This window comes from Vanessa atalanta, chromosome 4 (genome assembly GCF_905147765.1).
Source record: "Vanessa atalanta chromosome 4, ilVanAtal1.2, whole genome shotgun sequence".
Taxonomy (NCBI): domain Eukaryota; kingdom Metazoa; phylum Arthropoda; class Insecta; order Lepidoptera; family Nymphalidae; genus Vanessa; species Vanessa atalanta.
In genome coordinates this window covers 4,333,575-4,354,595 of record NC_061874.1, presented here as the reverse complement: position 1 = coordinate 4,354,595, position 21,021 = coordinate 4,333,575, and the positions used below count along the sequence as shown (strand labels likewise).

At 32.0% G+C, this 21,021-nt stretch overlaps 5 protein-coding genes across 5 annotated transcripts; 3 read left to right on the top strand and 2 right to left on the bottom strand.

Annotated features, from left to right (window-relative positions):
• Positions 1-359: 359 nt before the first annotated feature.
• LOC125077862 lies at positions 360-5,260 on the bottom strand. The gene is made up of 9 exons (XM_047689955.1): positions 5,231-5,260; positions 4,867-5,127; positions 4,483-4,759; positions 4,041-4,213; positions 3,633-3,696; positions 2,524-2,614; positions 1,807-1,957; positions 1,101-1,261; positions 360-795 (listed from the first exon to the last, which is right to left on the bottom strand). Exons 1-9 carry the CDS (start codon positions 5,258-5,260, stop codon positions 381-383), a joined length of 1,623 nt encoding a protein of 540 aa, XP_047545911.1. The 3' UTR covers positions 360-380.
• Positions 5,261-5,720: 460 nt separating this feature from the next.
• Positions 5,721-6,271, top strand: LOC125077965. The gene is made up of 2 exons (XM_047690099.1): positions 5,721-5,956; positions 6,035-6,271. The coding sequence occupies exons 1-2, from the start codon at positions 5,765-5,767 to the stop codon at positions 6,269-6,271; spliced, it is 429 nt and encodes a 142-aa protein (XP_047546055.1). The 5' UTR covers positions 5,721-5,764.
• A 233-nt stretch (positions 6,272-6,504) lies between these two features.
• LOC125077806 (tyrosine-protein phosphatase corkscrew) lies at positions 6,505-11,489 on the top strand. Its single transcript, XM_047689876.1, has 2 exons — positions 6,505-6,806; positions 7,945-11,489. Exon 2 carries the CDS (start codon positions 8,046-8,048, stop codon positions 9,933-9,935), a length of 1,890 nt encoding a protein of 629 aa, XP_047545832.1. The 5' UTR covers positions 6,505-6,806; positions 7,945-8,045; the 3' UTR covers positions 9,936-11,489.
• A 1,069-nt stretch (positions 11,490-12,558) lies between these two features.
• LOC125077707 (protein yippee-like 5) lies at positions 12,559-13,597 on the bottom strand. The gene is made up of 3 exons (XM_047689713.1): positions 13,371-13,597; positions 13,138-13,297; positions 12,559-12,837 (listed from the first exon to the last, which is right to left on the bottom strand). The coding sequence occupies exons 1-3, from the start codon at positions 13,486-13,488 to the stop codon at positions 12,750-12,752; spliced, it is 366 nt and encodes a 121-aa protein (XP_047545669.1). The 5' UTR covers positions 13,489-13,597; the 3' UTR covers positions 12,559-12,749.
• Positions 13,598-14,381: 784 nt separating this feature from the next.
• LOC125077689 (TBC1 domain family member 19) lies at positions 14,382-20,825 on the top strand. The gene is made up of 11 exons (XM_047689694.1): positions 14,382-14,522; positions 14,596-14,730; positions 16,047-16,221; positions 16,422-16,509; positions 16,606-16,666; positions 16,779-17,012; positions 17,151-17,288; positions 17,698-17,848; positions 18,240-18,349; positions 18,620-18,711; positions 20,297-20,825. The coding sequence occupies exons 1-11, from the start codon at positions 14,421-14,423 to the stop codon at positions 20,550-20,552; spliced, it is 1,542 nt and encodes a 513-aa protein (XP_047545650.1). The 5' UTR covers positions 14,382-14,420; the 3' UTR covers positions 20,553-20,825.
• Positions 20,826-21,021: the final 196 nt, after the last annotated feature.

The window sequence follows — 21,021 nt, the reverse complement described above, 5'->3', positions numbered from 1 at the left end:
GATGGTATCTTGTGTCGTTGATTCCCTTCACGGATATCGATATCGATATTCTTACACAATAATAATGTAGGTATTTAGATTTTAATTAAGGTAAGACGAATAAACGACAAAGTTTTTATTTGTTCATATTAAAGGTTCATTTTTTCTATAGAATTAATTAAAGATACATATTTTTATTATTATTAAACAAGAAAACAAACTGATTAAATTTAATCTAATCTAAAAAACTCAAAAAATATTCTAATTCGATCAACGACAGTTGATCCCGTATACTCATAAATATGAAAGAAAAACTATTAATTTGAATAACTAAACCATTGTTAATATAAATCTTTTCAAAATAATTAATTTTAGATGAGAATTTTAAAAAAGAGATCAACTTATTTGGGTATCGTTCTAGCTCTTTTAGTCCTAACTCCTGTCCTTAAGGCCGGTCTATCTCCATCATTTAATTTTCTTTTACCAGTTTTCTTAAATACTTCCACTGGATTCGTACTAGGTTCTTCAACTCTGTCATTAGAACATACAGCTTCACTGTATTGTTTTACGGTCGAATCTTCATTGGGTGGTTTATTACTCCCAGGATTTTCTATAACCTTACTGATGTAAGACGTGTTCTGTAGACTTACCTTTTCTAGAGGACTAAGTACCTCTCCCAGTGGATCGGGCACGTTTACCTGAGACTCGAATGTCTCTGCTAAAAGACGATCGACTATGTTCACTTCAGTTGTATTAAAGTATTTTGACATAACCGCTTTGAGTTGTTCCGGTATTATTTTTTGAGAGGTGTGCATACTGGGAACAATGATCCTGTGTTATTTTTCTATTATTTGTAGAATTCTTGTCACATAAAGTATTTTTTTATACGGACAAAATCTAATAATAGATTGTGAAACATAACGGGCACCGACTGCAATATGTATATTATGTAAAATCCAAGTCTATGATCCTATCTGAATAGTATATATACAAAATTTATCACAAACGAATTCCCTGTCCAAATAACACACAAAAGTTAAACAATAATCGTGGATTATGTTATTCACTGGAGGGAAACGGTGAATGCAAGCAAACTACTATCATAATCTTCAAACACTTACTCAGAGTCCGGATCCTGTCTAATAATACCGTGCGAGTGAAGCAACTTCATGAGCTTCGTGGCATTCACGTCGGATACACGAAAACGTTCCGTAAGATCCCGCACCTCTATGGCTGGCAGGTCCATACACAGGTCAAGAGTCCGACGAAATATGCTGAGACACTGTTATATAAAAATATTACTGTCTAAACGTTACAGTTTAATATTTAACATTTACATTATTTAGGCTTGGAATGTATATAGCAATATGAATTGGGTGTCAAAACTTCCTTGAGTCTATTGTAAAAAAAAGTATGTTGACTTAATAATTGTTACATAAGTTAGTATAATCTAATATTCTTCAAAACCACGTGAGAGAAGGAAAGTCGATCTCATTCAGATCAAGGATGAGTTAAGATATTCTTCAAGAAGTTCGAGCTCAGATTACAATTTGCCTTTGAAACAGAAACTTCTCAGGGGTGTATTATTACTACACTAAGCGTCGAGTCTCGATTAGGTATAAAATACTCCATAGTGCCGTTTATAATCATATCCGCATAGATTCTCCTTCGTGCTCTTTGGAGTACTGTCAAATGATAATACTAAGATTTCGTTTTGTTTAATAATAATTAGGCGGGTACTCTTTCACTTTAAACATAATACTCGAGATACCGGTATAAAAGAGTGCTCGAATACACTTCACGCGGTATCGAGATTGAGTATCTCACCTCTCTCTTCTTGCTGGTCAGCGAGACGAGTTTGGTGTCGGTGGGCGTGCGCGCGGCGTCGCCGTCGTGGCACGCGGCGCAGCAGTGGCGCCGCGCGCGCGCGCCGCGCGGCACGCCGAAGCACGCCGCGTGTTGCTGCGTGTTGCAATAGCTTCGCAAGATTATGCACGGCGTTACAACTTACGAAAATATATCGCGAATCGTATGGCAGAACCTGCGGTAGAACTTGGCACAACCCTTCCGGATGATTAATTAATATCTACTCACTCCACCGCCACATATCAATTCTATGTATTGCTGTGATCCAGTTTGAAGGGTGAGTGAGCGGAGTGAGCCAGTCTAGTTACAAACGCAGGAGTCATAAAATCTTAGATAGCTGACAGCGGTTAACAGTGTTTTTTTTTTAAGCCGAAAAGTGTATTTAATTACTTGCTCTTGTCTTCCGACTGGCGCTGCGGGCAAATTTAGCCGAAAGTAATAACCTTTCCGCATTTGGTAATTTTGCCATTTGATCCCGTTTTCCTTTTCCCTGTCTTGCGTCGGAAAGGAAAACATCGAGAAGACTATCTATATAATACCGCTCCCGGTTGGTTAAATACTCAAAGGATTGCACCAACCCCACGCAACGCACCCGGCGCCATCAGTTCTGGCCACATAATTGATTATTTTGCAATGTCAAAAATATATATGTATATTTAATTTAAGCATGATACTTACTAGCAAGTAAGAAGGTCACTTGAATTATAAGGTTCACTGGCATCGTTCTTGTTGCACGGACATAGCAACTGAATCTCATTTTCCGAACGAACTCCTGAACCTGACGTGCCATGACATTTTACATTAAGGTGTCGATAAATACTATGGAGGATAGATGAAAGGAGAACTTTGTAAGGAGAAAATAAAGGAGAATCTTGTATGAAAAAGTGTCCGTCAAAATACATTAAATTAGAGTCGCACTACTGTAGCAATACGGTAAATTTGAAAGAAAGCACCAAGAGGTTACATGTACTGGCCTGTCAGTAACTATTCCAGTCACCAATTATATTGAAATTTCTAACTTGGCACACCTTCAATCTGTCAAGAATTGATACCCTTTGCCTATGCTAGCCCCATTTTAAAGTGTTTAGAACGGTATATACTGCTTATACTTTTCAACTTGTCCTCTTTATGTGACGGTTCTCTTTTATGTCTACCCTCCATGATCAAGGAAAAGTGGACTTATTTGAGACTTATTAAATTTTTGGTTATAAGTAATCGAAAAATTAAAATATCTACTTCCTATTCCCTTCTAAAAATTATGAAAACAAAAGGAGCAATAGTAGTAAATAAGCAAAGTACCCTCTGCTTACGTAATTATTCGCTTTTTGCTCATAAGCTATCCGTCACTAGATTTTTTTTATATTTAATACTACAAGACCAAAGGGGCCATCCGTTCGTCATAGTTTTTTTTTGGATTTTAACGTAATGAATGCGCGTAATTCGAGTTACATCTCCTCTATAATAAGTAAATGCGGGACGAGACGTTGCGCTGAACGTACCCGACGCAGGAAGAATAAGATGAGGGCTGGGAGCAAGTCAATCAAGGTTAACTACGTATATCCTCTTAATTGTAAAATAACTTCGACAGGTACTGAATAGATTTTGGTTACTATGACTTGAGATTTTATTTATTCACGTTTCCAAAGTTATAGGTTATAGGATTAACCTAGAACTTTGGATAAATATCATTAGTACATCGCCATCGCATGCTCCGCGATAAGAGGTCATCGATAAAAAGCGTATGTAAACAAGGAGGATGGAGGTAATAATAATAATTTAGGCAAGACACCATTTTCGATACTCACCGGATAGTTCCATTTCGTTTGATAACACCGGTGCGTTTTGGGATGGCTGTAACATACAATTATATGTGTATATTGCTTATAGGTAAGTCAATAAAGTCCGTGAAGGTCAAATAATTAGTATTACTATGATTTTTTGATATGTGGTTTCGGACGTTAAAATAATAACAAATTAAAATTTTCAATCCTCTGGGAGAACGCTAGGGCGTTGAGAGGGTGAAAAGCGTTTTTGCTTATAACTTTGTGAAAAAAATTGTTAGATGGTTGAAAATTAGACAGAAAGTGTAAATAATTATACGAGTCATTTATACGAAAGCCATTGGTCAACGTGTCTATAATCTAAGAAAGGAAATCGCAAGAGGATTAAATGCAGACAACTGTTTTTTTACTTACTATAGCTTCATGGCTGGCTCTCATTTGCTCCTTGATGTAAGAGCGAGCAATCAACTTATGATAAGGTGTTTCCACCCAGCCAAGCTTGATTGCTTCAGACAGCGTTGGATCTAGGTGGTCTTCCGTTTCATTGGTGGAGAGGTAGCCTGGTGCTTGATAGTCGGCGGGGGCATCTATTATTGACAGACAGGTGCACTACAATGAAACTTAACAGAATAATATAATTTATAAGCTTTTTTCAATTCGATTTATGTAGGAATATATCATATAAGTAATAACTAGTAATTTTGACTGTCTAAATCTCATTGTATTCGATTACATAGAGTATATAATATTTGACAGTACGCCAGGACAGTTCTTCACTAAATATACTAATATTAAATTTAACTAAATATATATATATATATAATAAAGAATTACTTTTTCAACAAAAATCGTTTACCTTCATTGTAATATAGCCGCAGGCTGACATCGTAGGACGATGGCAAGTCGTTCTGACACGCCTGCATTATAACGACGCAAGCTCTTATCAAGTGGATGGTACGTTCTCTTACATTTTCAAACGTATATTTCGTACTTTGTTTCACATTATCCCTATTTTTTGAATGAACATTCATGGTCACCCCATCGTCATTATATGAATATTCAAAAATGTGGTATTCAATTAAATTTTCTAGTTTACATTCTTCTTCGTAAAAGCAAAGCGCTAACTGGTGAAGCTAAAGAAACATATGGGCATAAGTTTCCTAATAATTATCTTAATTTGGGAAATGTGTTGATTGCTTAAGGAAAAAAATCAAAACATTTTAGTTACAAATCAACTTACATATTTCTTATCGAATGCTTCAAATGCTTGTACTAAAGCTGTACTTAGAAACTGTGCAAGTTCATCGCGACATTTTTTCTTTAGAATACGTAATTTCACACCACCGAAAGATTCGACCATATAACTGTCTTCGGGAAATGCATTTTTTAAATATGTTATTGTGCTAACAGCCACAACTGTCAGCTGTTTCATAAAAGCTAGAGAACTTGTATAATTCTCGGTTGCTTGTCGAGGAAACACTTTAACCCACTCTGACACGGCCTAGAGTGAAAACATGAAATAAATTTAACTGTATTCTTTAAACTTCTACCGACAATTACATCATATACTACGACTACAAGAAATTATAAATAAATATGTAAACCTGGTTCGTAGGTGTTGCAGTGGCTGTCATTATTTTGAGTAATTAATAATAATAAATATAGTCAGCTTCAGACATCAAATTAATAAAAATTCCCGCCAAAAAAGTAGCTTCACAGATTACACTAGTCAAAGTCTGTGTAAACTGCAAAAGGCTCTAGTTTAAACTGTACAGTTGAACAACTCCACTCCTTGAAAGACACATGTGAATGTTAGATTTAATTTGTTTTTAATTGTATCCTGTTAGAATATGTTAGTTTATTGCTCTACAAAACAATGATACAGAACTATAAAGATGTCTATCTAAGATTGGCAATTTTATTGTTCTTAAGGTCGAGAGTGTAACATTTATAAAATAATGAACAGTGAATAAAACAGATCGTACATGCTACAAACTCTATGCTCATGTAAGTAGGTTTTATGGAAATGTTTGAATAAAAATAAAACAATTTTGACAAACATTCAGATACGAATTGAAAAAACATATTTGTAATCGTTTTGTAAAACTTCTTAAATATTTTTAAAACAAAGTAATAAAATGTTGTGTCCCGAAGGTGCTCAACTTCAAATTGAGAACTCTTTAAAGAATGAGGAAAATGCTTGTAGTAAGAAAAACAATGTTGAAGGTCCGGATAACTTGGAACTGAATGCTTATAAAACTTCTAAAAGCTGGAAGAAATCTATTACAAATTTTTTTCGAAATCAACTTCGATCTACTAAATCAAATGATGTAAGAAATTGTAAATTTTATTCGATGAGTACGTAGTTCATTTTTTTGTTTATTTAAATTTAACCAGTATAATTGCAGGGCGATCGACCAACGGGTAAACAAGATCCATTTGAAGAGAAGGAGATAGCTCCTGAGCAAAAATGGCAATCGTTGGGAAAAGTTTTTAAGCGTCAAAGTTTTGCTGAGCACTGGCGGAATTCTCCAGTTCAGCAGGGAGAATCTTCATCTCAAAACAAACGTCATGCTATTCGGAAAGTGTTTTCTAGCTATTTGGGGAAATCTCAAAAATGTAAATCTGATTCACTTGAAAATTAATATTTATTCGATAGTGAAAGTAATTAAATAAATTTATTTTATTGATTTGTTTTTTTTTTTAAGTAGTATGAGTTTTAACAAATTTACTTGTAATAGTATTAGTATAGTACACATTTAAAATGAGTGTTTTTTTAAATATCACAATAAAAATATATATGGCAATAAAATAATTACCTTGCAATCCACATTTTATCTGTCATTTAGTGACGGCCTTTGACATAGAACAAAAAAAAACGAAAAGTTGTGTGACATTTCCGCAGGCCCTCAAGGAATGAAATTAATTTTTGGCTTTTCGTTTAAAATAATGTCCAGGATTATGTGTTTATTTTATGTTTATTTAATTAATGGTGCATAAAGAGGTCGCTTTAATTTTACGTACATATATTATTTAATGTGCGCTACTTTACTCGTGAATACGCCCTTGAAAACAGTGATACAAAAAGTCTAAAGTCAGCATAGCAACAACACTTCAGAGGATTTAATTCTTGTTTTAAAGAAAATTACAGGTTGCAGTCTGTAGAAGTGCCTTTCTGAGGTAAGGATAAAGGAGAATATTACAAAGGATGCTAAATTTGATTATGTATATATCTACAATTACTTGTTTTACTATACTTATCTTTGTGTATGTTCAATCATAGTATGTCTAAATGTGTGTGCGACGTTAAAAAGAGTATGTTCGTTATACACTCCTAGAGCTTTTAGTTTGTTTTAAGTAATTGCTTTAATTTATTTTATCCTAATTTTTATACCTAATCATTACTACATTGAAACAATTGATCTTGTTATATTAAACATATTTATAATTAAAAAAAAACATTATTTTCGTATTTTATCTTTTATAATAATAATTTTGAAAAGGTTGCAAATGCATGAAAGATATCTAAAATATAAAATAATTGGAATTCAACTAAACTTCTAATATTAATAATTATGCTATTCAAATTTGTACTTCTCTTTTTAAATTGAACCTAATTTGATTGAGTACTATCATTCAATATCAGTAAATAATCAGTTTTGCTTGACTTGCTATAATGTTTCTTGATATTCTAGACTTACACTTAAATATATTTTATGGCTTGTATATAATTAGTTTTCAAAATTTTAACGACATCATCCCTCGAATTAACATATTAGATAAATTAAATAAATAAATCGGCACACAGTGGATTATAGAAAGATAGTATTTAAGCAGGCACATCAGCTATGTGATTTGAAATAGGTAGTAGTTCTGCCCATATTCATTATATTAACCCTCAAGGAAGCTTTTTCATTATTATCATGAAAAGTTTTTCCTGTAATGTCTACTTCTTAACTATTTCTACCTATTTACCTAATATTAGGATTAGCTTTAGTTTTTTATGGATTAGCTAAGAATACGAGCAAATAGACAACTTGTTAGTAAGTGATCAGCACAGCAGATAATAAGAAATATTAACCAGGTATATTGACAATATAAGAGACATTCACAATACATCACTATCCTAGGCCTAAGATAAAGATATTATGTGCCTTGTAACTGTATATACAATGTTTACTCATCATTTTAACCAAACACAACAATACTAGTTTTGCTGTTTGGAGGTAGAAACAAATATTATGCATTGGTGGTATGTCATAACATCTGATATGAAATTTTGAATAATGAAATGATATTTCATTTTTTTTATTTTCAGATGAGTGCTGAAGATATATGGAGGTTAAGGCTAGTAGAGGATAACAGTTTAATTGGATAAGTAGATTTTAAGTATCATAGTGGTGCTTTTGTTAATGTAAGATGATAACTCGGAGATGGTTTCATCCATCATTGAATGGAGTGGATGCAGAGAAATTGTTACTAGAGTCTGGCCGAGATGGATATTTCCTGGCTAGACCGAGCATGAGCAACAAAGGTGATTTCACTTTATCTGTGCGGAGAGGGACTGAAGTAATCCACATTAAAATACAAAATAATGGCGAATTTCTTGATCTATATGGAGGCGAAAAGTTTGCCACCCTATCCGAATTGGTTCAGTTCTACATGGACAATCAGGGCCAACTACGCGAAAAAAACGGTAATATCATCCGAATAAAGACACCTCTTAATTGTGCTGATCCCACGACTGAAAGGTGGTATCATGGTCAACTCACCGCAAAGGAGGCAGAACGGATGATGCTAGAGAATGGTAAAAATGGTTCATTTCTGGTAAGAGAATCGCAGCGTCAACCAGGTGACTTTGTGCTCTCTGTACGCACGCGAGATAGAGTTACGCATGTGATAATAAGGCGAAAGGACAATAAATATGATGTTGGCGGCGGTCAATCTTTTGACGATCTTGTCAGTCTCATAGAACACTATCGAAACTATCCTATGGTCGAAACAACGGGTGATGTGTTGAGGCTTATTCAACCGTTCAACGCAACACGTATCCAAGTGCACCACTTCCATACACGAGTTAAACAACTGCAGAAAGAAAACGAGGGACCGATAGAGAGTATGGCGTACAAACAAGGTTTCTGGGAGGAATTTGAAACTTTACAAATGATGGAAAATTTACAGCTTTTTGATAGAATGGAAGGTTCTAAGCCAGAAAATATTAGAAAAAACAGATATAAAAACATTATTCCATTTGATCACACCCGAGTTATTCTACGGGACATTCCATCTGACGCCCCACCGGGTTCCGATTATATTAATGCAAATTACATCCGTTGCGATTTCATTGATTCCAATTCTGACTCACAGGATTTGAACGGAAGTAACGAGAATAACTCTCCCCACGCTAAAGACGGCACATCAAAAATAAAAGGGAAATCATCACCCACTCACAAGGGAGTCATTATCACGCAAGAAAAACCAAGAGAAATTTCAAAGGGTTACGGTAATGGCACTCACAAGCTTATACCTCCTTTCGAACTCAATGTTCTCCGTACGAATCCAAACTACGTAAACACTACTATACCAAAATCTACGGAAGTAATTGAAAATGGTGATCCGGACAAGGTATATAATAAAATTTACATCGCTACACAAGGTTGTCTCTCAACCACAATTTATCAGTTTTGGTCGATGATATGGCAGGAGGACGTACGCATCATAATTATGACAACAAAAGAAATAGAGCGCGGTAAAGTAAAGTGTGAGCGGTACTGGCCCGAACTTAATAAGACGGAAGTGATAAAAAAGTATACCATTTACAACGAGTCTGAGTCTTCCACTCAAGATTACACTTTACGGCGTTTTGTTGTGACGAAGAAAGATGAACCGAGTATCAAGAGGACCATATATCATTTTCACTTCACTGCATGGCCCGACCACGGGGTACCTTCGGAACCAGGTCGAGTGCTAAACATTTTACTCGACGTTAACTACAGGCTGCAGCAAATAATGACCGGCCCAGATCCCCCAAGCCAGGCTGTTGTGTGCGTCCATTGCTCGGCAGGCATCGGCAGAACTGGTACATTCATTGTTATTGATATGATTCTGGATCAAATACGGAAAGAGGGTTTCGATTGTGAAATAGACATTCATCGGACAGTACAGATGGTTCGAGACCAACGATCTGGTATGGTACAGAACGAGGCTCAATATAAGTTCATATACATGGCCTTGCTAGAGTTTATTGAAACTGAAAAACAGCGAGTGGGACTCCGGCCTGCGCCAGCTTCAGAAGCTCCGCGTATGTGATCCCTGTTAAAATTTATTCAAAGTAAGAGAATCCTTTCTCAAATATTTGTAAACGCTTTATCGAATGAAAAAAGTAAGGAACTTTCGTTTCTTAGATTAGAGATTTGAAATGCAAATCGATAGTTTAATAGATGTTACATATATGTAACTTTTAAATCCTTTCTGTGCAGATTTTAAATTTGACGATAGATTTATTGTAATGCAATACTTTATATAAATGAGAAGATATTTTTCACTGATTGTTATGAAAATATTAAGAATACTTTATAATAAGTTACTCCTTTCGAAGGACGCAAATTAACAGCGACCCAAGCCAATAAGTTAGTCACCGTGTTTTTATTTGGCGATAAAGAGTGAATCTGAAAATAGCAATTTAAATTTTCCTGTTTATTATATTGCTTCATATGCATAAAAGATACTTTATATTTTTCTTTATAAAAGTTGCGATGGAGTAATTATGTATATTTAAAACAATTAGCTCTAGCATTCATTATTATTTCTCAGAAATCTTGTAATTCGAATACGCTTCACTGGTAATTAAAACGAGATTGAAAGTAATAAATCTTATAAAGTTCAACTATAGTACCTAATTGTTGGTGATAAATAATATAAAATATGAAACGGAGACCTGATAATGTTTCAAATAATTTAATTGCTTTAAAATTGTACTATATGAAGTCAGAAGGTTGACTTTAATGTGATCTCGAATCGATTTTGAATTAGACAGAGTATATTTTTTATTTGCATACGATATGAGTAATTGAGTTAGAAAAAACACGAACTTTTAATTTGAAACAACTTCAGTAGAACACATAACGAAAATACATCGATATATTTGCCTCATCTAAAACAAACAGATATTAGCTGTAAATCTATAGTAACCATAATATTTTTCTATTGTAATGGTAATTTTTTTTTTATAATTTTAATAGGATTTGTAGTTGAGGCGACCTTTTTTTATAAATTATCTTTCGGCCATGATACCTCTAATCCACACAAATAATATTTTTTAAAATATGTAATGTAATAAGGTAGTTATAGTGTGTCGATATATCTACCTACCAATGAAATAATTTTTATCTAAATATTTGATAGTGTTTATTCTATACTAGATTTTGAGCCTGATGATTGTGTTTTTGATTTTTTTTTTATTTTGGCAACTGACAGGTGCTTACGGAGTTTGTCTCATATTTCGCCTTAGGCGATGGTGCGATATTTTTTTTAAGAAATTTATTTTCTATTTGTGTATATGATATTGAGTTTGAATCAATTGAGTGATCTGTTATAAAGCACAATATAATATGTATAAAAATGTTATAATTATTTTGTAATTTATTTATTTGAAATATTTTGACGTGCTATTTAGAGAATAACATGTAATTCTCATAAAATTATATTTCATGATATCACATTGCTCTGTATAGATAATGCATTGCTCAATTGATTTAAATCTTTTCTACGTTGTTGGCATTTTATTTATAATATATTCCAATTTGTAAAGCTGAGCTTATGTATTTTGCGTGGAGATAAATACAGAAACAAAAAAAAATGTTATCTGGCAAATGATATATGTTGTGTTATATAATATAATAATGAATAAAATGTGATATTGTACAAATATGTTATTTTTATTATAATAATAAAACAATGGCTCCCTGTCCATATTACGGCCAAGCCGAAAAATCTCGAAAGCTTCCACCTGCACATGCAATGTGATTATGTTCTCTCTCACGTTAAATTAGATGCACGACGAGACGCGATCCAGATAATTGGCGCAGGACGAAAAGCTTTACATCCTTTGCGACACATACGATGCTACTTACTCAAGCATTACTGCTGCTCAAATAATTTTTACAGGTCCGGTCTTGTTCGTGGATTCGAATGATCTTAATTCACATATGACTAGACCAATGTTTTTGACTCTTTACTCACCTATATAAAGCGATAATTAATCTAAATAATTTATGATTCATTATGAAATTATTAACATATGTATGCATGTTTTTTTTTTTTAAATATATAGACTAAATTTATGGAGAAATTACAGAAATTAGACAACTAGACAAAAAATTGTGAGCAAAATTTTTAAATATCTTTATTTCATTATATTATAGTATTTTTTTAGTACAATTTTGACTCTTTACTAGAGATGAAAAAACTTAACCTTAATTTAATATATACAAATCTTCAACACTATAATTTTTGTTTATAAACTATATTTTGATGGATTTTTTTCATTCTGTTCTCATATATATCTATATATTTATGCCATAAAAGTTACCAATGTATTCCAAACAACACTGTAAATATAATTTAAATCAGTTGTTCGTAACCATCAGAACAGACAATCTTTCTCATTATTATTTGTTTTTCAGAAACTTTATTAATTTAAATACCAAGACATTGCTATAAAACAGTAAATTAAACATATTTATACTGTACTTACAATTACCACAAAATAAATGAAGTTATAGTTTTGATAATATCTTTAGTAACTATCAACTTTTAAATGACTTTATCTTGTATGATGTATGATTCAGTTTATTTTACCATTTTAAGAATATTTTAAATATTTATTGACTTTAGCATAATTTTTTAACATTTTAATTAACAACAAGCAATATTACATAATATTAAATTTTTATTTCCAGTATCTACTCTTCAACTGTCAGTTTAGGGAGCCAGATTGTGGTTTAAAATATGGTACACATATAAGAAAGAACACAATTATTAAAAATTATATGTTTGATAAGAGAATATCTAAGTGTGACCTCATTCCTAATATATTTTCAGTAATTTAACTATTCAGGTAAATCAATCATCATTATTTACTGGAATTTCTTCAATGCCTTCAGTTTCATTCACTAATGCTCGTTCCAAGATTACTCTTCCCTCTTTGTATCTGAAAAATACATTTCGGAATATTTTATTATTTTTAAAAACAAATGTATATCAATAAACAACAATTAGAATCATGAATCTTAAAAATTATTGGTACTTTTTTATTACATGACTGGTCATTTAATAAGTACATAAACTGCGACTTATAATATCTACTATGTATTATATATGTGTTTATTTATTACAATTGTTTTCTAAAAATCTAAAGACAATTAATCGCAGCTAGTACTGGTTGACTGGAAGTGATCCTTTTTTAGGATAAGTCTGCCTCTGTACAAAAATAATTTTACACATATAATACCTCTGATTCTCTTCTGTAGCAAATTCGTAGACCCAACCGAGCTTAGTTGTGCAATTTTTGCAAGAAACATCGCGAACCATATGTCTCCCAGTCAGCATCACTCTATCCTGTACTTCAGAATATACTAGGTTTACCACTTTGTGGAACAGAAACGCCCGACCTGTAAAATAATAAAATTCAATCATATATGTATACTAGATATATAATAGAAATCATCAGCTGTTGCCTGTTACCTGTCGCTCCAGTGAATCGGGTGCTGATTAATTCGGAACGATTTGTTAATACTACATCACACGCAGCACATGAAAACAAACGAGTTCCACCAATATGATCCAAAAATATTTTACCCATTTTACGATTTCCTTTGTTCAGAAGGGTGAGAGTTTAAAAGCCATATCATAATGCATATATTAGTAATTTGACATAAGTAAGCGTAACCAAAATAAACTTCAAGTTGTTTATTGTTTCAAAGAGTATTTGGACACATTATTCTATTTGTCTTTGGCAAAGAATGAAACCGAGTTCTTTTTCATCGAGTTTATTCGATTAACTATAGTTATTTAAATTTTTTATATATATAATATTATTAGTATTTGAAGCATGTCTGACTTTTAAAATAAGGTTAAAATATACTTATCTGTAGGTTTTAATATCTTATCCCTTATCTTATGTGATTAGTGCGACGCATTAACCAAGTTGAAGAAAATCGTTAAAATGGCTGTCATTAATTATGGAGTTTAAATTATTTAAAGTCAGTTATTAATAATAATTAAAATAAGTCAATAATTTAATTGATCAAATTTATAGAAACAACTTACTTTACTTTTATTAACTAGTTACTTACTACTCAAAGACAATAAGATATATAGATATGCATGAAAGAATTTTACTTAGGAATAGGATTATAGCAATTCCCACCTAGGAATAAACCAATTCTTAACACAATACAAAGAGATTTAAGATCTATCCTAACAGTAAATCTTTGCCTTTAATTTAATCATAACAATTTTTATCGATTGTTTAAAAATATATTGTATTTATTGAAAGTTCGTATTCCGCAATGAACTGTATTATCAATAAAGATATACCAATAAAATCTAAAATTGCTATTTAATTTTTTAATACAATAATAATATATTTATTACCTCATTTCTTTAGGCCTTTGTTACTTCGTTGCCTTAGTTACAGCAACTTCAATTTCCACGTGAAGTATGTTTTTTAATAAAAAAGTAAACAAAGTCTAGTCAGTAACAATTTTACAAAATTAAAATATTTTCGTAACAATGGAAAACATAAAAGAAGAAACAATACACCATACAGCTATGAAATTGGCGGAAGAAATCAAAAACCTTTCAATATACAAATCATTTTACAGTGATGTACAAGTCAGTAGTCTCTATTGTACAATAAGATTAATAACTAGATATTACATAATTGAAGGATTTTTTCATCCAACAGAAACTGGTGTCATCACCAAGTGTGAAAAAGGAAGATTTTAAGCAAACTTTACAACAGGCAATGAAAGAAAAAGGTTTAGATACAAAACTAAGAAATACAGTTTTTCATTGGGTTCGAACACAGAGCAAACAAAATGTAAGTAAAATGTGTTTTATTTTTATAAATTAAAAAACGGACTCATATTAAAAAGAGAAAACTAAATACCTTAAACTTTAAATTAAAAAAAAATATCGCATAAGAAATAAAGTTAATAAAGATCCAAATACTTAATTCTTACCATTTCAATTTTTATTTAAGTACCTTGTACTAATTCATAAAATCTGAGTTACGTATAAATAGGTTACGTAATAGATAGGATTTGTTTTATTTGCCAATACTAATTAGGTTAAATTATTCAAGTCAGGGCCTCAACCAGTAATTCATTTCAGGCACAAAAATAGAGGGGGCGGGTTTCGCTGAGCTCTAAACCATTGACAATTAAAATAAGCATAAGTATATTATAAATTTACACAAATACATACAATTTTAATTAAACAATAGATGCAATGGTTCAATATTTATACACTCTATGCTCGATAAAATTTCAAATGATTGACTGACATAATACCACTCTTGGTCTTACGATGAAACACAAAACACACACAACACAAAACAAATAGGAGATAGTTTATATAGAACTTCGTCGTTTTTGATATAGAATTTAGGCTTCTGTAAATGAGTTAGCGATATTTAAAGCAATGAAAGTTTGTATGGTCGTTATTAATTTTTCGAAGTAATCAATGTTGAGAATGAAGAAATCAGGCTTCTCCTAATGAGTAAAAAACGATCGCTAACAAACGATAATTACAGCGTTTCTGGAAATATATCCCGTACAGGGATTAAATTTGAGATAAAAAAATTAAGTTGAATGAAGTTGTAGTATATCGGGAGTAAAGCATTTTTAAAAAATCGTCGTGTAGGAGTCACTTAAGGATGAAAGTTTGTATGGAAGTTTGCCTTTTTTATATTAGAAATATGGAAATCAGCGTTCTGTTTAAAAGCAAAAGGCGGTTAATGATTATATTTTAATGTTAAAAATTTGGATTTACTATATCGTAAGCAAATTAAAATAAACAAACTTTAAAAGGAGAGGAGAACCTAAGTTTGAAGTATAAATCAATAATTTTGAAACTCCAAACATCTCTATAAACAGCAATAACTCATGGCTGTACTTTGCTATACCACAATTATTGTAAAATTTTTATTTTATGATGATTATTTCACATATTTCACATATTTCATTGTTCACAGTCATGATGTTAATGATTAGAACTTATATTTTAACCCAACATAACTATAAAGCAACTTTTTAAAATATTTTGTACCCGAAATCTAACACATACCAAACTAGACGTACTAAGAAATGTTTTCGATTTAATAAATGTATATATATTTTATATATATTTTTTTAGAAATTAGATCCGTTAACATCGTTATCGAAAGCCAGTGCTCAATGGGAGAAAAGAATTCACAAATCACTAAACTCGATGTGCTCAGACTTAGAGACTTCTTTGGCTAAAATAAGATCGCAAAGCGAGCAGGAAGAACTTGCAGACAAATGGAATGAGCTCAGCACATATAGCCTGGGTAAAATAATTTGAATACGTCTTTATTTAATATTTGCTAAAAATGAAGTTATTTTAAAATATATATCATTAGGTTTTTGTCGCACGACAACAATTTTTACTTGTAATATTTAAAATAAAGCAATCATAAGATTGCTCGTCGGTTTTATATTTGTTCTCAATTTTATTTTACATAATAATATGTATTATATTTTCTTTTAGATTTATCAAAATATAGACCAGTTTACGCACCAAAAGATTTTTTAGATGTTTTACTAACATTATCTGGATACGTACCATTTACAAAAGAGTGAGTAGTTAGTAAAGTTACAGTCTTAAAGTTCAATTTAATTTGGTTCTAACTTCTAGATGTGTTCTAAGTACTAATTAATATAAAATATTTCAGAGACGAACCGAAATGGGAATTTGCTCATCTACCTCTACAAGTCAAGACGTTAGATCAATTGGTATTAACAAGTTATTCCTATCCGCCTCGAAGGACCTTTTTATTTTATTTTTGTCTATGTACATGTTTTATCCAACTATCTAAAATAATTTATATCACGTGTATCTTTTTAGCGTAAAATATACCAAGAATGGGCCAACGGAGAACCGTTACTCGGTGTAAATCCAAACATGCCTAGTACGGTTCCAGGTTTCGCGACCCTAGAAGCAGAGCGAATAGGGCTAGGTGAGAGGGTTGCAGTGTTGGGATACGCTCCTGTTATACAAGAGTACCTGAAAAAGGGCAGTCCTCAATGTTTAAGGGCTAAATTATGGTCGCAGGTGCTGGGCGCTGATGTTAAACAGCAGGCAAGGATGATAGATTTAAGTTATATGCTCGATTCCCAACAATACACCTATTATACCGTATTTGGCTTAGGCAAGTAATAACAAATTACTTGACACTATCTTTAGACTTAAAGCATAATAAGAAAATTGTATTTGCAGCAAATTATATACTTCAATCAACTAAAGAAAAATGTGTTAGAAGTGGACCTGATGATTGACAAGCTCATTTTCAAAGACGTACAGCTAACAGCCTCTAATGACGATCAGTACTTCGTGTTTGAAGATTTGCTATATCAGGTAAATTTGAGAATTGATAATATATTGAATAAAATATGAAAAATTATGGAATCACGAAACTCTTGCGATTTTCATATTTAATATAGACTTGTCACTAATTAACAATTATAATCGGTAATTATTAATTGTTGCCTGTTGTCGATTGAGGGCATTGAAAATTAAACAGTGAAATATTAACAGATATAATTTATAAATCCAGGTACCAACTTTTAAAGGATGAATAGAAATATGCCGATTAATGATATTTTCAAATCCTCCTAAGTGTCGAGCGAGCAGTCGCAATTGAATTTCCATCTTCCTTCTTAACTTTGTGTGTTTTAAAACAATACAATTCGATTATAAATAAATGGGGCAGGGACAAGCAATCGACGATGATGCTAAGGGGGCGTGGACTGTGCGTTGTGTGCAGGTGATGCTGTGCTTCTCCCGCGACGGCGAGGCGGCGCGTGCGGCGGGCGCGAGCGCGCTGCGCGTGGCCGTCAAGGGCCGCCACGCGCCCGACTGCCTCATCGCCTTCCCGCCCAGCGGTGTCATACCCTTCCACGGGTTCACCATGTATGGTATGGCAATTAAAATTGAAATTTTTATTCAATATACTTAAGTTTTTTTAATAGATGATGATTGACAACTGTCAACCGCGGCATAGCTCGCATTTTAGGGGTTAATAGTCAGATGTGAGACAAAAAAATCTATATCCTGCCTTAGGGTTCAAGCTTGCTTCATAACAAATTCCTTTAAAATTCGATTCAGTGATTTGCCGTGAAGGAGCAACACACAGACAGAGTTACTCTCGCATTTTTTATTATTAGTATAGATAGCAATTGTAAAACATTAACCACTATAGTATTTTATTATAGTATTTCTTTTATACTATATGTAGTTAACGTTATATATTTTTACAATTTTTTTTTTTGATAAAATAAACCCTTAAATTAATAATATCTTTTGCAGCAACTCCATTCTGTTATTTATATGACGACCCTGTACAACTATATTTTATGTTTCGCGCCTTTTATATGCGCTACTGGCATCGATTGCATTATATCTCTACACATCCTCAGGTAAACTATGAACTATTCTATGCGGCTTTAGAGTTAGACGAATCAAGCCATCGCAAAGAGCGCTAGTAACTAAGTACTCGACCAATGATATCGAGTCAATTTGCTGTCAAATGTTGTTTATTTGGCTTTTTGCCTGTTATGGTTAGAATTAAGAAAAGAGTATACAATGCTAAAGCATACATGCCTAGCTAAACACGACGTTGTTTTTTATTTATGTTTATCCCTAAAACATAGTTTTTACTATATTGTCAAGGAAATACTTAATTTCAGGGAATAGTTTCTCTCTGTCTTCTGTATGAGAGATTGCTTGAAGCAAACGAACCTCTGCTTTGGATTCACTTCAGGAATATCAATATCAATCCGTAAGTTTTTTATGAATTCGTCCTAATAACTAAAAAAATAGTGTAACATTACCATGTAAATGTACATATATACATCCCCTTTGGTTAAGCAACTACTACTAGCTTATTGTGTTTTATGTCCGATTTATCCGAGAATGTTTATAATCGAAAACCGGTTGATATACACAGATTTCAGCAAATCTTTCGACATAGTTGATCACTTGCTTTTAATACACAAACTTTCACAATTCGGTGTAGGTGGAGCGCTTCTCATTTGGTTTACATCATATGTGCAGAAAATAACGTTAAAAGTCGTCATCAGTGGTCATTGTTCGGATAAGTGTTGTCAGGCATTCCGCAGGGCTCACAATTCGGACCAATTCTTTTTAACGTATTTATAAATGACATCACTACATGTTTTTACCACGAAAGCTATTTCTTATTTGCTGATGATCTAAAATTAATGAGGCCTATGTTAAAAACGTTGATATAAAAAAAAATGCAAGAAGGTATTAACAGATTGGAGATTTGGTGTAGCGCTAACAATATTATACTAAATATAAAAAAAATGTCACCATGTACAATTTACCCGCAATAAAAAGGCTGAGCCGAACAAATATTATGATTACATTAAGATACATCAAATTTCACGATTGCACTGTATACTAGACCTTGTAGTTACTTAAGATTCTAAATTGAGATACGACACACACATATATTTAATATTATATCTAAGGGATATAAAATCTTGGTTGTATTCTCCGTAATATGAAGGACTTCAAGAAAATTTCTACCAAAATTAAAATATTCATGACTCTAGTTCATCCCATACTGGAATACAATAGCAATATATGGAATCCACAGTATGATGTCCATATCAATAGATTAGAAAAAGTTTAAAAACGCTTTCTTTACCATCTCTCTTTCAGCGATTTACAGGCTAAAAACATAACGAGTTATAACGACAAACTTAAATATTAACACATGACCATAAATATAATAAATCGTAGAAATATTACGGATCTTATCAATCTAATAAATGGAGTGATAGATTGTAGTAATCTTCTACAAAAGATTCAAGTTAATGCTCCTTCTCGCTTGCACCGTATCAAAAGTATATAACCCATTTAATATTCCTACATTTAAATCAAACTTAAGACATAACGCTGCTGTTCCAAGGCTCTGTAGATAATATAACACACTTTCTAGAAACAATATATAGACCTCGATATTCATCGTTACAGCTTGCACAAATTCAGAGTGTGTCTCACTAAACTTTTAACCTAATACTAATATAATAATAAAACAAAATGGCAATTAATAAGCTTATTCTTAATTTTAAGTTGCTCATTTGTATTTGTATTGCTATGTATTATTTTATCACTTTTTATCTTAAATGTATTTAAGTATTTTTTGCGTAGTAGTGCATGCTGTGGTCTTCTATAATTGAAGGAGCACACAATTTGTAACCGTTATATAGTTTTATTTTCACAATATGTATTTAGTATGTATCTTTTGTTGGAAACTCATAAACTAAATAAATAAATAAAAAATAAATGTATATATGTTCTAATTGTTCTATGTATAATACATTTAAATTTTTCAGTATTCGAGTGGTATTTAAATGGTTAATGCGAGCGTTCAGTGGACATCTCCCACCCGATCAATTGTTGCTTTTATGGGACGCGATCCTCGGTTACGACTGTTTAGAAATTCTTCCATTATTAGCTTTAGCTATACTAAGTTTTAGAAAAGAAAATATTTTTCAAGTCAATACACTGCAAAATGTTGATGCTGTTTTAGCAGATTTATCGACCATATCTGTTATACCGTTATTACAATTAGCTTTAATGAAATCCTAGTTGTGGAACAAATTATACATTTAAAGTCCACAAATATTAATTAAATGTGTTCCCTTTATTTTTCGTTTATGCTTTACGTAAATAAGGGGCTTTTGAGATATGCAATTTTCCAATGAGATAATGATGAAAAAATATTGGAACTATTGAAGTGTGAATTAGAATGGGCTAGTAAATTCAAATTAGAAATTAAATTAGGCATGAAATTATATGAAATCTATGGTCAAAATAACGAGTAAAATGTGTCTGAATTTCATTATAAAGTTTAAAAATTGAAAAACTAGAGGAATAATAATACTTCTTTTTTAATTATTGAGCACTGTTATTGAATGTGTTTTACTTGGCAATTAATTTAATAAATGTAGTAAAATTAATTCTCTTACCTGCACACGATTAAAATGAATTCCGATATTTTTTTAAATTATTAATTTAAGTTTTTACCTTTTGTTAATAGCAATATAAGATTTTCAGA

Coding starts and splice junctions, on each gene's coding strand:
- LOC125077689 (XM_047689694.1), top strand. CDS start 14,421: ATGGAAAACATAAAAGAAGAAACAATACACCATACAGCTATGAAATTG. Junction 14,731..16,046: donor GAACACAGAGCAAACAAAAT/GTAAGTAAAATG, acceptor ATATTTTTTTAG/AAATTAGATCCGTTAACATC. Junction 16,510..16,605: donor TACGTACCATTTACAAAAGA/GTGAGTAGTTAG, acceptor AAAATATTTCAG/AGACGAACCGAAATGGGAAT.
- LOC125077862 (XM_047689955.1), bottom strand. CDS start 5,260: ATGACAGCCACTGCAACACCTACGAACCAG. Junction 5,128..5,230: donor CTGCAACACCTACGAACCAG/GTTTACATATTT, acceptor TTTTCACTCTAG/GCCGTGTCAGAGTGGGTTAA. Junction 796..1,100: donor AGACAGGATCCGGACTCTGA/GTAAGTGTTTGA, acceptor CATTGTTCCCAG/TATGCACACCTCTCAAAAAA.
- LOC125077707 (XM_047689713.1), bottom strand. CDS start 13,488: ATGGGTAAAATATTTTTGGATCATATTGGTGGAACTCGTTTGTTTTCA. Junction 13,298..13,370: donor CCGATTCACTGGAGCGACAG/GTAACAGGCAAC, acceptor ATTATTTTACAG/GTCGGGCGTTTCTGTTCCAC. Junction 12,838..13,137: donor GCTACAGAAGAGAATCAGAG/GTATTATATGTG, acceptor TGTATTTTTCAG/ATACAAAGAGGGAAGAGTAA.
- LOC125077806 (XM_047689876.1), top strand. CDS start 8,046: ATGATAACTCGGAGATGGTTTCATCCATCATTGAATGGAGTGGATGCA.
- LOC125077965 (XM_047690099.1), top strand. CDS start 5,765: ATGTTGTGTCCCGAAGGTGCTCAACTTCAAATTGAGAACTCTTTAAAG. Junction 5,957..6,034: donor GATCTACTAAATCAAATGAT/GTAAGAAATTGT, acceptor GTATAATTGCAG/GGCGATCGACCAACGGGTAA.